Below are 10,313 nucleotides of genomic sequence, written 5' to 3' on the forward strand. Positions count from 1 at the left end.
TGATTTCTCGCTTTCTGTCTCTATGTCTCTCTCTGTCTGTCTGGCGAGCGCACGCGCCCTACAGTGAAAATCTCTCCAAAAAAAAAAAAGCAGTTATTCCTAAATTTTATGATCATTCTGACATATCAATAGAAGAATTCCATTTACTTTTCCTCAAAAACAGAAATTAAGAGGGAACTATGGAAGCCAGCAAGTGGCATGGCTGTTAAGGAGCTGGACTCCCACATGGCTGACTGTGGTTTGAGGCCCAGACTTGGCAGCTTTGAACTCATGCCCGTGTATGTGTGCATGCCCAAAATCCAAAGAGGAGAATGGAGGACAAGGGATTATGGCATGGCCATCTCCTCCGGGGTGGGGGTGGGAGGTGATTTCTCACTTTCTGTCTCTCTGGCAGGACATGCACCCTATAGCAAAAACAGAAGCATTCCTGTTATCTTCTGTTTTGTTTTGGTTTTTAATTGCCAGAGGTAGAGAGCAAAAACACTCACCATTGTGGCATGGCCACACCACAGTCCTTTTTCCTCTATTCCATCGGGATTTGGGGCACACTTGCACATGGCATGTTTTACAAGCTACCAGGACTGAGATTTGAACCATGGTCAGTTGTATGGGATCTAACTCATTATGCACAGTGCTTAACTGTTGTGCTACTGGGCCAGCCTCCATGCCTGTTTTATTTTGTTTATTTTTGTAGAGTTGTAAGGGTTTTTTTTTAATTTGTTTTTGTTTTTGTTTTTTGCCTTAGGGCATGTGCATTCACCAAAGAGAGAGAGAAATCACATCCTCCCCCACCCCCCCAGGATGACCCTGCCACAGTTCCTTCTCCTCCATTCTCTTCCTGGGACCTTGGACACACACACACACACACACATGCACACGTGTGCCCAGTGTGAGTTTCAAGCCACCGGGTCTGGGACTCGAACTATAGTTGCCCATGTGGGAGTCCAGCGATGTAACTGCTATGCCATCTGCTAGCCCCCACACCTGTTTTATCTTTTTAAAAAATAATTATTTAATTAATTTTATTTATTATTATTTTATTGTTATTATTATTATTATTATTATTTTCAATTTTACTAGAGAGACACAGGAAGAGAGAGAAAGAGAGAGAGTGAGAAAGCCAGGTCTGGGACTCATACCGCAGTCAGCCATGTGAGAGTCCAGCACCTTAACCACCATGCCACCCGATGGCCCTACACCTGTTTTATCTTTAATTGCCATTGCTGCATGCCTGTTCTTGTGCCTGTGTTCAGCATTCTAATTTATAGTTCTAGAATGACCCTTGGCCCAATTTTGATCTTGTGATACTGATAGTCCTTTAAGAACTCTGTTTCTTTATAGCAAGAAAAGAACATATAAATGGTAAAGCATTGGCGGTTCAAGCTCTGTTTAAATAGACTTTATTACTTCATTCTTTTCTTTTCCTTTTTTTGCTTGGTTTCACCACCCCATACAGAATTTGTGCTAACAATATAGTTCAATGATTTTGTATTTTAAAATACTTATAGTGTGTGTGTGCGTGTGTGTGTGTACTATATACAGGGGTTTTAGTGATTTTTTTAACCAAAGGGGAAAAAAATGAGATCATATTGTATTGACTCCTCTGCCTTAGAAGTGAGCTTTCCTGAAGTCATTGTGGAATTTCTTGTTCTGACAGGTTTATACAGTGCAATGCCTCGAGACATCCTGATTGTTGTGGGAAATGAGATTATTGAGGCTCCCATGGCGTGGCGCGCACGCTTCTTTGAGTACAGAGCATACCGGTCGATTATCAAGGACTACTTCCACCGCGGTGCGAAGTGGACCACAGCTCCTAAACCCACGATGGCGGACGAGCTTTATGACCAGGTGAGACCTGCTTATCGGCCACCTCACTGGTACCTTCTCCATTCACCCACACAGAGTAAGGTCGAGATTCTCTGCTGCCTTGTATACACTATGCATTTTGGAAATGGAGATTATCACTGATATTCAAAACCAAATGTTTTATGATAAAAATAAGAGTAAGTGATCTTGTGATAATAAGAGTAATAATAACAGCTAACATATATCTGATGCCTACCTTGTGCTGGGCCGTGGGCAAGTGCTTTATTTGTAATCCTGTTCATTCTTCCCAACAACCCCATGGAGAAGCAGTGCTATGCCATGACAGGGAGGACAATTTGCTGAGCGCCCATAGCTATTTATTGGTGGAGTCAGAAAGTCGCTAGGTCAAAGTCCTTCCTCTTCTAGAAAAAGAACCTGGTCTACAGGCAAAACTCACATAAAATGTGAATTAAGTGAAATATGTATTCCTTACTAAATCACTTATTATTTTATTATGCATAGAAAATAATTTAAAAACCAAAATTTCTTCTAGGAGTTCGTAGACAGAAATAAATAATGAATGAATTCTACCACACTCCATCAGATTTGGCAAGGGACTCACAGCATCTCATCTTACAGAGTGAGCGAAGCTTAGGACCAAATTCCTTTTCTAAAAGAGCAGGATGACTTCATCTGTTGCCTGTCAGAATTGTAGACAGCTCCGTACATCAACGTATGAGCCATGGAAATACTTTCAGAATCTGCAGTCTCCACATATCAGGAAATGACTGTCGTGCTGAGTTGTTTGTGTTGTTTTGGTCTGTGTAGCACAGACCTGTGACTCTGCATGCGTGTTTTCAACTTGAACTGAACAGTAGTGTTTTGGGAACTGGTGGTGTTGAATTCCGTTTTCTAAGTAATGTATGTCTTATAAATAACTCTTCCTGAACCAGTGCTTACTCCTGTCCCAATTAGGATTACCCCATCCATTCAGTAGAAGACAGGCACAAATTGGCTGCTCAGGGAAAATTCGTGACGACCGAGTTCGAGCCATGCTTTGATGCCGCGGACTTCATTCGAGCTGGAAGAGATATTTTTGCACAGAGAAGCCAGGTTGATATAAACTACCTTTGAAAGTTCACACTATGTTATTGTAGCTCTTATTTCCAAATGAAAACATTTGTATCCTAAGTATTTTTAGTTTCCTAAACAGGATGACATCTTTAGGGATTGTATGTCTTCCTTTTGTTTTCAGGTTACAAACTACCTGGGCATTGAATGGATGCGCAGGCATCTTGCTCCCGACTACAGAGTGCACATCATCTCCTTTAAAGATCCCAACCCAATGCATATTGATGCCACCTTTAATATCATTGGACCTGGTCTTGTACTTTCCAACCCTGACCGACCATGTCACCAGGTAAGGGAGTTCTCGGGACTCTGAACAAACAGCCGTGTCTAGCAGTTGAAGTAGTCGCCACTTGTATGTCAAGTACTTTCATAGTTCAGATTCAGCAGTGCTCACCGTTATCATGATCAAACATTGGCTTGCTCACGGTGTTAGTATTACAAGATGTCCAGCACTCAGATACATACGCTGTTGCCGTGATAATCAGTGTGTTGCCATCAGCTTGTCAAAGCCCCACATTTGTATGTATCTGTGTGTTTTTATTCAAGAAAATAGTGTTATCTCACAACTGGTAGCAGCAGCTCTGTGGCAGGTGAATTGTAAACAAAAGGATCCCTGTATGGTTGGGGCAGTGCCACTGGCCAAGAGTGTCTTCCCCAGCCAGTGGGTCAGGCTCCTTTGGCCAGCCATCCTCTGCAAGGAGGAGTGAAGCGACTACTCTGCAGCCATTCCATCCCCGTCACCTGCAGCCTCCTACTTCCTGCCCATTGTCCCCTATATTTCCAGTTGGGTAGTGAGTGAGTCTGTGTTATTTGCAAGGCTGCCACACACACCTTTTTTTTTTTTTTTTTTTTTTTTTTTGGTCTAGGGTCTGTGTGCTCACTGGAGTGGGGGCAGACTGAGAAAGCACCCGGTAGGGGGGATGGCCATGCTGCAATCCCTTCTCCTTCATGTCTTCTCAGGATTTTGGGGTACACATGCACGTGCACCCAGTGTGCTTTTCAACCCACTAGGTCCAGGACTCAAACTATGCAGATGGCCGTATGAGATCCAGCACCTTAACCACTATACAACCTAATTGGCCCACCACACACCTTTTAAAAACCACTGTTATGGGAACCAGCAGTTAGCGTAATGGCTATATTGCTGGACTCCCACGTAGTCAACCGCGGTTCGCATCCCAGACCCGGTGGCTTAAAACTCACGCCGGGTTGCATGTGTGTGCGTGCCCAAGATCCCGAGAGGAGAATGGAGGAGAAGGGATTGCGGCATGACCATCCCCCCGGGGGGTGATTTCTCGCTTTCTGTCTCTATGTCTCTCTCTGTCTGGCGAGCGCACGTGCCCTATAGTGAAAATCTCTTAAAAAAAAAAACCACTGTTATACAAATGTCACTGTTTGTTTCTATCCCACACTTTTAGATGCAATGACTGAAATTACTTATTCACTTATTTTTAGTATAATTGCTTGATATATGGGACCAGCAGTTGGCGTAATGTCTATGTAGCTGGACTCCCATGTAGCCAACTGTGGTTTGCCTCCTGGACTCAGTGGCTTAAACTCACACTGGGCGCGTGTGCGTGCATGCCCAAGATCCCGAGAGGAGAATCGAGAAGGGATTGCAGCGTGACCATCCCCCCGGGGAGTGATTTTTCAGTTTTGTCTCTGTCTCTCTGTCTTTCTGGCGAGCACACATGCCCTATAGCAAAAACCTTTCAAAAAAAAATAATTGCTTTATATACATGTGAACATAGGGATGGCTGTCATAGATCGCTAAGGACAATTATGGTTCTTTGGGACTATGTCCCTAATGTGCGTCTTTGTACCATTGTCATATATATGCAAAGCAATGGACTCTGAAGTGGGTGGACTATGGTTTTGGCATAGACACAGTTTTGTTTACTTACAACTAAATTGTTAGGGAATATTTTCATTTTCCTTTTAATGATAGTTTCCTAAGGAAAGTATCTTTGATATCTTAACTCTCTGAAACTTGACAAAAGTGGAAGCATCTTTGGTTGTTTCAGTTGTTGTTGTTTCTAAAGATATTTTTGCCATAGGGCATAGGTGCTTGGGAGACAGACAGAAAGAGAGAGACAGAAAGTGAGATATCACCCCCTGGCATGGCCACACAGCCCCTTCTCCTCCATTCTCCTTTCGGGATTTTGGGCACTCATGCACACATGCCTGGACTGAGTTTCAGGCCACCATGTTGGGACTCAATCCACAGTCAGCCATGTGGGAGTCCAGTGCCTTAATCACCGTGCCATCTACTGGCCCCATTATCAGCCATATCTTTAAAAGTTTTAATATTCTCTTACTTTTTAACTTCATCTGTGGATTTTATATACATTTTTAATTAGAATTCAGATAGAATTATCCAAATGCTTTGAAATTTTAATTTTTTTTTTATTTTGGTAGTTGAGAAGACAGTTCCTCAAAAAGAATTATTAATGGTAAGGGCTGAGAGAGCAAGAAGGATAAAAATATCATGTATAAATTTAAACCTCTTTGCGTTTTGTTTGTTTTTTTCTTACAGATTGATCTTTTCAAGAAGGCGGGATGGACCATAGTTACTCCTCCTATACCAATCATCCCAGATGGTATGTTTAACTTTTATATATTTCAAGACTAGCATGATTACTTTAGCTGCCAAGGAACTTAAAGAGAGCAAGATGTATTTCAACAATTTAGAGAGAACATGTCCCTGGTAAGGAACAAAGTAGAGATTAAGATGATGAGAACTAGAAAAATACTAGGATTTGTGTTTGCAGTTTTTCATTCTATAGAACGTGAAAGCAAGAAGATAGAAAAAAAACCAGTACCATATAAAGCAAGATATGACTTTGTGGGTCAGCAGGTGGTATAGTGGTTAAGGTGCTAGATCCCATGTGGCCGACTCTGCAGAACCATCAGCCTAAAAATCACACCAAGAGCATGTGTTTGCATGCCCCAAATCCAAGAGGAGAATGGAAGAGAAGAGATTGCAGCATGGCCATCTCGCCTGGCAGTTGATTTCTCACTTTCCCTCTCTCTTGTCTCTCTCCAGCAAGTGCACATGCCTTATGGCAAAAATCTAAAAATAAAATAAAATAAAAAGGATTTTGTAAAGAAAATGGTGACATTTAGAAATGTAATGAGTATGGATTGATTCATAACATATATAGATAAATTGTTTAAAGATTAAAAAAGAACTTTACACAGAAAGCAAACTATGGAAAGCACTGAGCCTTGCAAATCCTTGCTTTAAACAAAAGTGATAACAGTTGTTGCTATTTTTAGATCACCCACTGTGGATGTCATCTAAATGGCTTTCCATGAATGTCCTAATGCTTGATGAAAAGCGTGTCATGGTGGACGCCAATGAAGTCCCAATTCAAAAGATGTTTGAAAAGCTGGGTAAGTACAATAAATTAAATACATTGTCATATGTGAAAATGATAAGTGGCCAGCCCTGTAGCACAGTGGTTAAGCACTGTGCATTGAGAGCCAGATCCCATATGGGTGCCTGCAGTTCAAGTCCTGGCCCCGCCTGCTTGGAAGACACACTGGGTATGTGTGCATTTGTGCCTGAGGTCCTGAAGGAATGGAGAAACAGAAAAGGGAAGTGTGGTGTGGCCACGTGTCCACTGGAGGGTGACTTCCCCTTGTCTGCCTGTCTGTCTATCTATCTCTGGCAAGTGCACGTGCTCTCTGGCCAAGAGGAAGGAAGGAAGCCTACTGTTTATCCAGAGTTACTCCTTACCTCTGTCCAAACCATATTCCTGGTCTGCAGAGCCCCACTCAGTCTTATTTTTTCAGAACAACTCATCCCTCCTTCCCTCCCTGGCCGTACCAGTGGGCCCTTTTGTGACTCTGTAGCTCATCTCCCCTTTCAAAATGTTAAATTCCTTGGGGGAGGAGAATTGATTTTCTTCTTAAAATCCTGCTGTACCTAACACAGCAGCTCTTCCTAAATACTACTGGTTGAGGGAGGCATGCAGTCACCACCATGTCGTTTCAGAGGGTATCAGATTAAGCTGATTGTCTGATTAGTTTTGGTACCTACACAACCTTGCAGCCCAGATACTAAAGTCTTAGCTCTGTTCCATGGTTTCCTTAAGGTGGCCTAGTAAAGTTCATTTGTATTAAATAATCTCTGCTTCTATGTGAGCATGTAAACTCAGGGGATTTTTGTTTGTTTGTCTTTGCTTTAGTCATAGAGCGTCAGAGAGAGAAAGTGAGAAATCATCCCCCAGGGGGGATGGCCACACTGCAATCGCTTCTCTTCCATTCTCCTCTCAGGATTTTGGGCATGCACACACATATGCCCAGCATGATTTTCAAGCCACCAGGGTAAAGTCAGCTGTTAAGGTCAGCTAAATGATACTTTTCCTACTAAATTAACATAGTAAAATTAGAAACAGTTTGACAAAGTAGTTAAAGCACAATTCTGTAAGTCCTTGAAAATTTAGTACTAGATTATTTTAAACATTTGGTAGGTATTTCTGTTTATCCACTCTATTTTCCCCCTGTGAGGCATGCACACTCTCTAAAGAGAAACAGAGAAAGAGAGAAAGTAAGAAATCACCCTTCAGGGTGATTACAATCCCTTCTCCTCCATTCTCCTTGGGATTTGGGGCACACGTGCACATATGCCTGGCTTGATTTTCAAGCAACTGGGTCCGAGGCTCCAGTCTTTTTTTTTTCCTTAATTGAGAAAGTGCACACACACCCATACAAGAGAGAGAACCCTCAACAGGGTCTTGTGACACCATGGTCTCCTTTCCCCAGCCCTCCAGCTCCTCAGGACCTCTGCGTGCATGCCGGCTGTGTTTTCAGATTGACCTAGGGATGCAAACCCCTGGTCTGCCATATGACTTCCAACCTTGAAGGATGCTGTGTTTCTGCTATGCCAGAGTGGCTGGGTCTATGCACCCTATTGACTTATGAATAATCAATAGAATTAAACTTCAAAATCTCCAATGACATTTTGGTGAAAATTTTATATTAGCTCTAGGATAGATTAGACTAAATATATCGGGTTGTTGGAAAGTCATGGCACATTTTTTGCATAGAAAAACAAACAAAAAAATACACCATGACATTTCCGACAACCCAGTAGTTGGTAGGAATAAAATTTAGGGCTGCCCCATAGCTTAATGTGGTAAAGGGATCTAGATCCCACATGGCCAACTATGGTTTGAATCCCATTGCTTGAAAAACACACTCGGCACATGTGCATGCATGTCCCAGATCCCCACAGGAAGGAGAAATAGAAGAGAAAAGATGCCAAGTTGGGGACCAGCAGTTAGCGTAATGGCTATGTCACTGGACTCCCACATAGTCGACCGCGGTTCGCATCCTGGACCTGGTGGCTTAAAACTCACGTCGGGCGCATGTGCATGTGTGCCCAAGATCCCGAGAGGAGAATGGAGGAGAAGGGATTGCAGCATGACCATCCCCCCTGGGGGTGATTTCTCACTTTCTGTCTCTGTGTCTCTCTCTGTTTGTCTGGCAAGCGCACGCGCCCTATAGCAAAAACCTCTCAAAAAAAAAACAAAAAAAAAGATGCCAAGTTACCATGCCCCACCAGGGGGTACTTTCTCCCTCTCCCTCTGTCTCTCGGTCTCTCCCTGCACATACACTCCAAAAATTGAAAAATAAAATAGTAAGGTAAAGGCTTTTCTGGGTGTGGGTAGCCTTAGAGGTTAGAACAGCAGTTTCACTCCTCAACTCAGGATTACGTTCTGTCGGAGAACTTCATGTCACTCTCTAGCCGACCGCACCTCTTCTTTCAACACAGGCATCAGCACCATTAAGGTGAACATTCGCCACGCCAATTCCCTGGGAGGAGGCTTCCACTGCTGGACCTGCGACGTCCGTCGCCGAGGCACCCTGCAGTCCTACTTCGACTGACCAGGCCTGACGGGCAGCGGCTGGGTCACAGAGATGCCTAAGACGCTTAGGGGCAAGACGCTTAGGGGCAAGGTTCATTCTCCTGCTTTAAAAAGTGCATGAACTGTAGTGCTTTAAACAATCACATCCTTAACGGGGTCTTAAGCCTGGTTTATTTCTAGTACTTTTCTTTGACATAAGGAATATAACTTCTGGTAGGTCTTACTCTCCAGTTCTAAAGTTATTTACTATTTGGCTTCAAGTGTAAAAATTTGGTGAGTGTACACCAAGACAAAAAGTCACTTGAGTAACTTGGTCACTAATATTTAACCATCTACCTCTGTTTTTAATTTTCTTTCCAAAAGGCAGCTTGAAATGTTGGTTCTAATCTTAATTTTCTTAATAGATTTGTGAATGTTTGTATCACTTCTTTTTTCTAAATAAGTGAAAGACTCAGAACATACACAGATCTGAAGTAGAACAAGATAACTGTCTCTTTTTCTAATAAGGAATTTTGGTAATTTTTAATTTTTGTCTTAAAAAGATAACCTAGCCTATGCAAACATTGAAGTGCGTTTACCATGAATGTTTTTAATATTCTCATCTCAACATGAGTGGTATGTGTTACTAAAAACCTTTTCATACAACTTACCTCATTTCAAGTGAATTATTTTAATCTTTTTCCTCTCTTTCCAAAAATTTGCAGAAATGTTTAGCTATAACTCAGCTCCCATGTCTAAATTTTGATATTCAGTGTCTAATAGATACATTGCATCTTTGGTAATCTAAGACTTGTTTACATATGTGCAAATTATTTAAAGCGTAGACTTTAAAGGCATTAAAAAACTAACGGAAGTAAAACCTACATGTGATGTGAAATAATTTTAATGTTGGATACTGTATGTGTATTTTTATTCTAATAAACATTTGTGTTCCAGATTGGATTTTATTAGAGTTTGGCCTCAGTCTAATTATTTTAGTGTAAGTAAATAGTAGGAATGCAGCTCTTAAGACAGAATACTAATGCTCTGAAATAATCATGTCATCCCTAGTAGATAAAAATCTAAACCTAATACTTGTATTCAGAAGTGTTTATCAGTTTGCTCATTCATTCATTTGTTCGTTCATTCAAAAATATCTGAATATCTTTTGAGTATAAGGGACTAATCCTGGGTCCTAGAAGATAAAAATGTCTGTGTTCTCAAATTACTAACTATTTTGGGGGGGAAGAAGGCTGTGTGGGCGCCCCTGAGAGAGACAGAGAGAGAGGAAGTAAGAACCACCTCTCCCCCATGGGAAGTGGTCACACTGCAATCTCTTCTCCATTTTTTTCCCCTTTTGATATTTTGGGCATATCAAAATATATCTGATATCTTGTTTCTCAAGCCAGACGATCTGGGATTTGAACTGTGTAGTCATTGGGATCCAGCCACCTTAACCAACAGGCTACAGTTTGTCCACTAAGCTTTTTTTTCCAAAGAAATTTTTGCTATAGGGCGCAT

The 10,313-nt window shown here is 41.9% G+C and overlaps 1 protein-coding gene across 1 annotated transcript in view; it reads left to right on the forward strand.

Annotated features, from left to right (window-relative positions):
* Positions 1-9,760, forward strand: part of GATM (glycine amidinotransferase) — a gene marked incomplete at its 5' end in the record, with an annotated part of 19,847 nt that extends 10,087 nt beyond the window's left edge. The window contains 6 exon segments of the mRNA XM_014585109.1: positions 1,658-1,848; positions 2,782-2,919; positions 3,062-3,226; positions 5,474-5,537; positions 6,217-6,333; positions 8,720-9,760. Coding sequence (XP_014440595.1) covers positions 1,658-1,848; positions 2,782-2,919; positions 3,062-3,226; positions 5,474-5,537; positions 6,217-6,333; positions 8,720-8,832 — 788 coding nt within the window.
* Positions 9,761-10,313: the final 553 nt, after the last annotated feature.

Source organism: Tupaia chinensis, unplaced genomic scaffold (assembly GCF_000334495.1).
Source record: "Tupaia chinensis unplaced genomic scaffold, TupChi_1.0 Scaffold148874_1, whole genome shotgun sequence".
Lineage (NCBI taxonomy): Eukaryota > Metazoa > Chordata > Mammalia > Scandentia > Tupaiidae > Tupaia > Tupaia belangeri.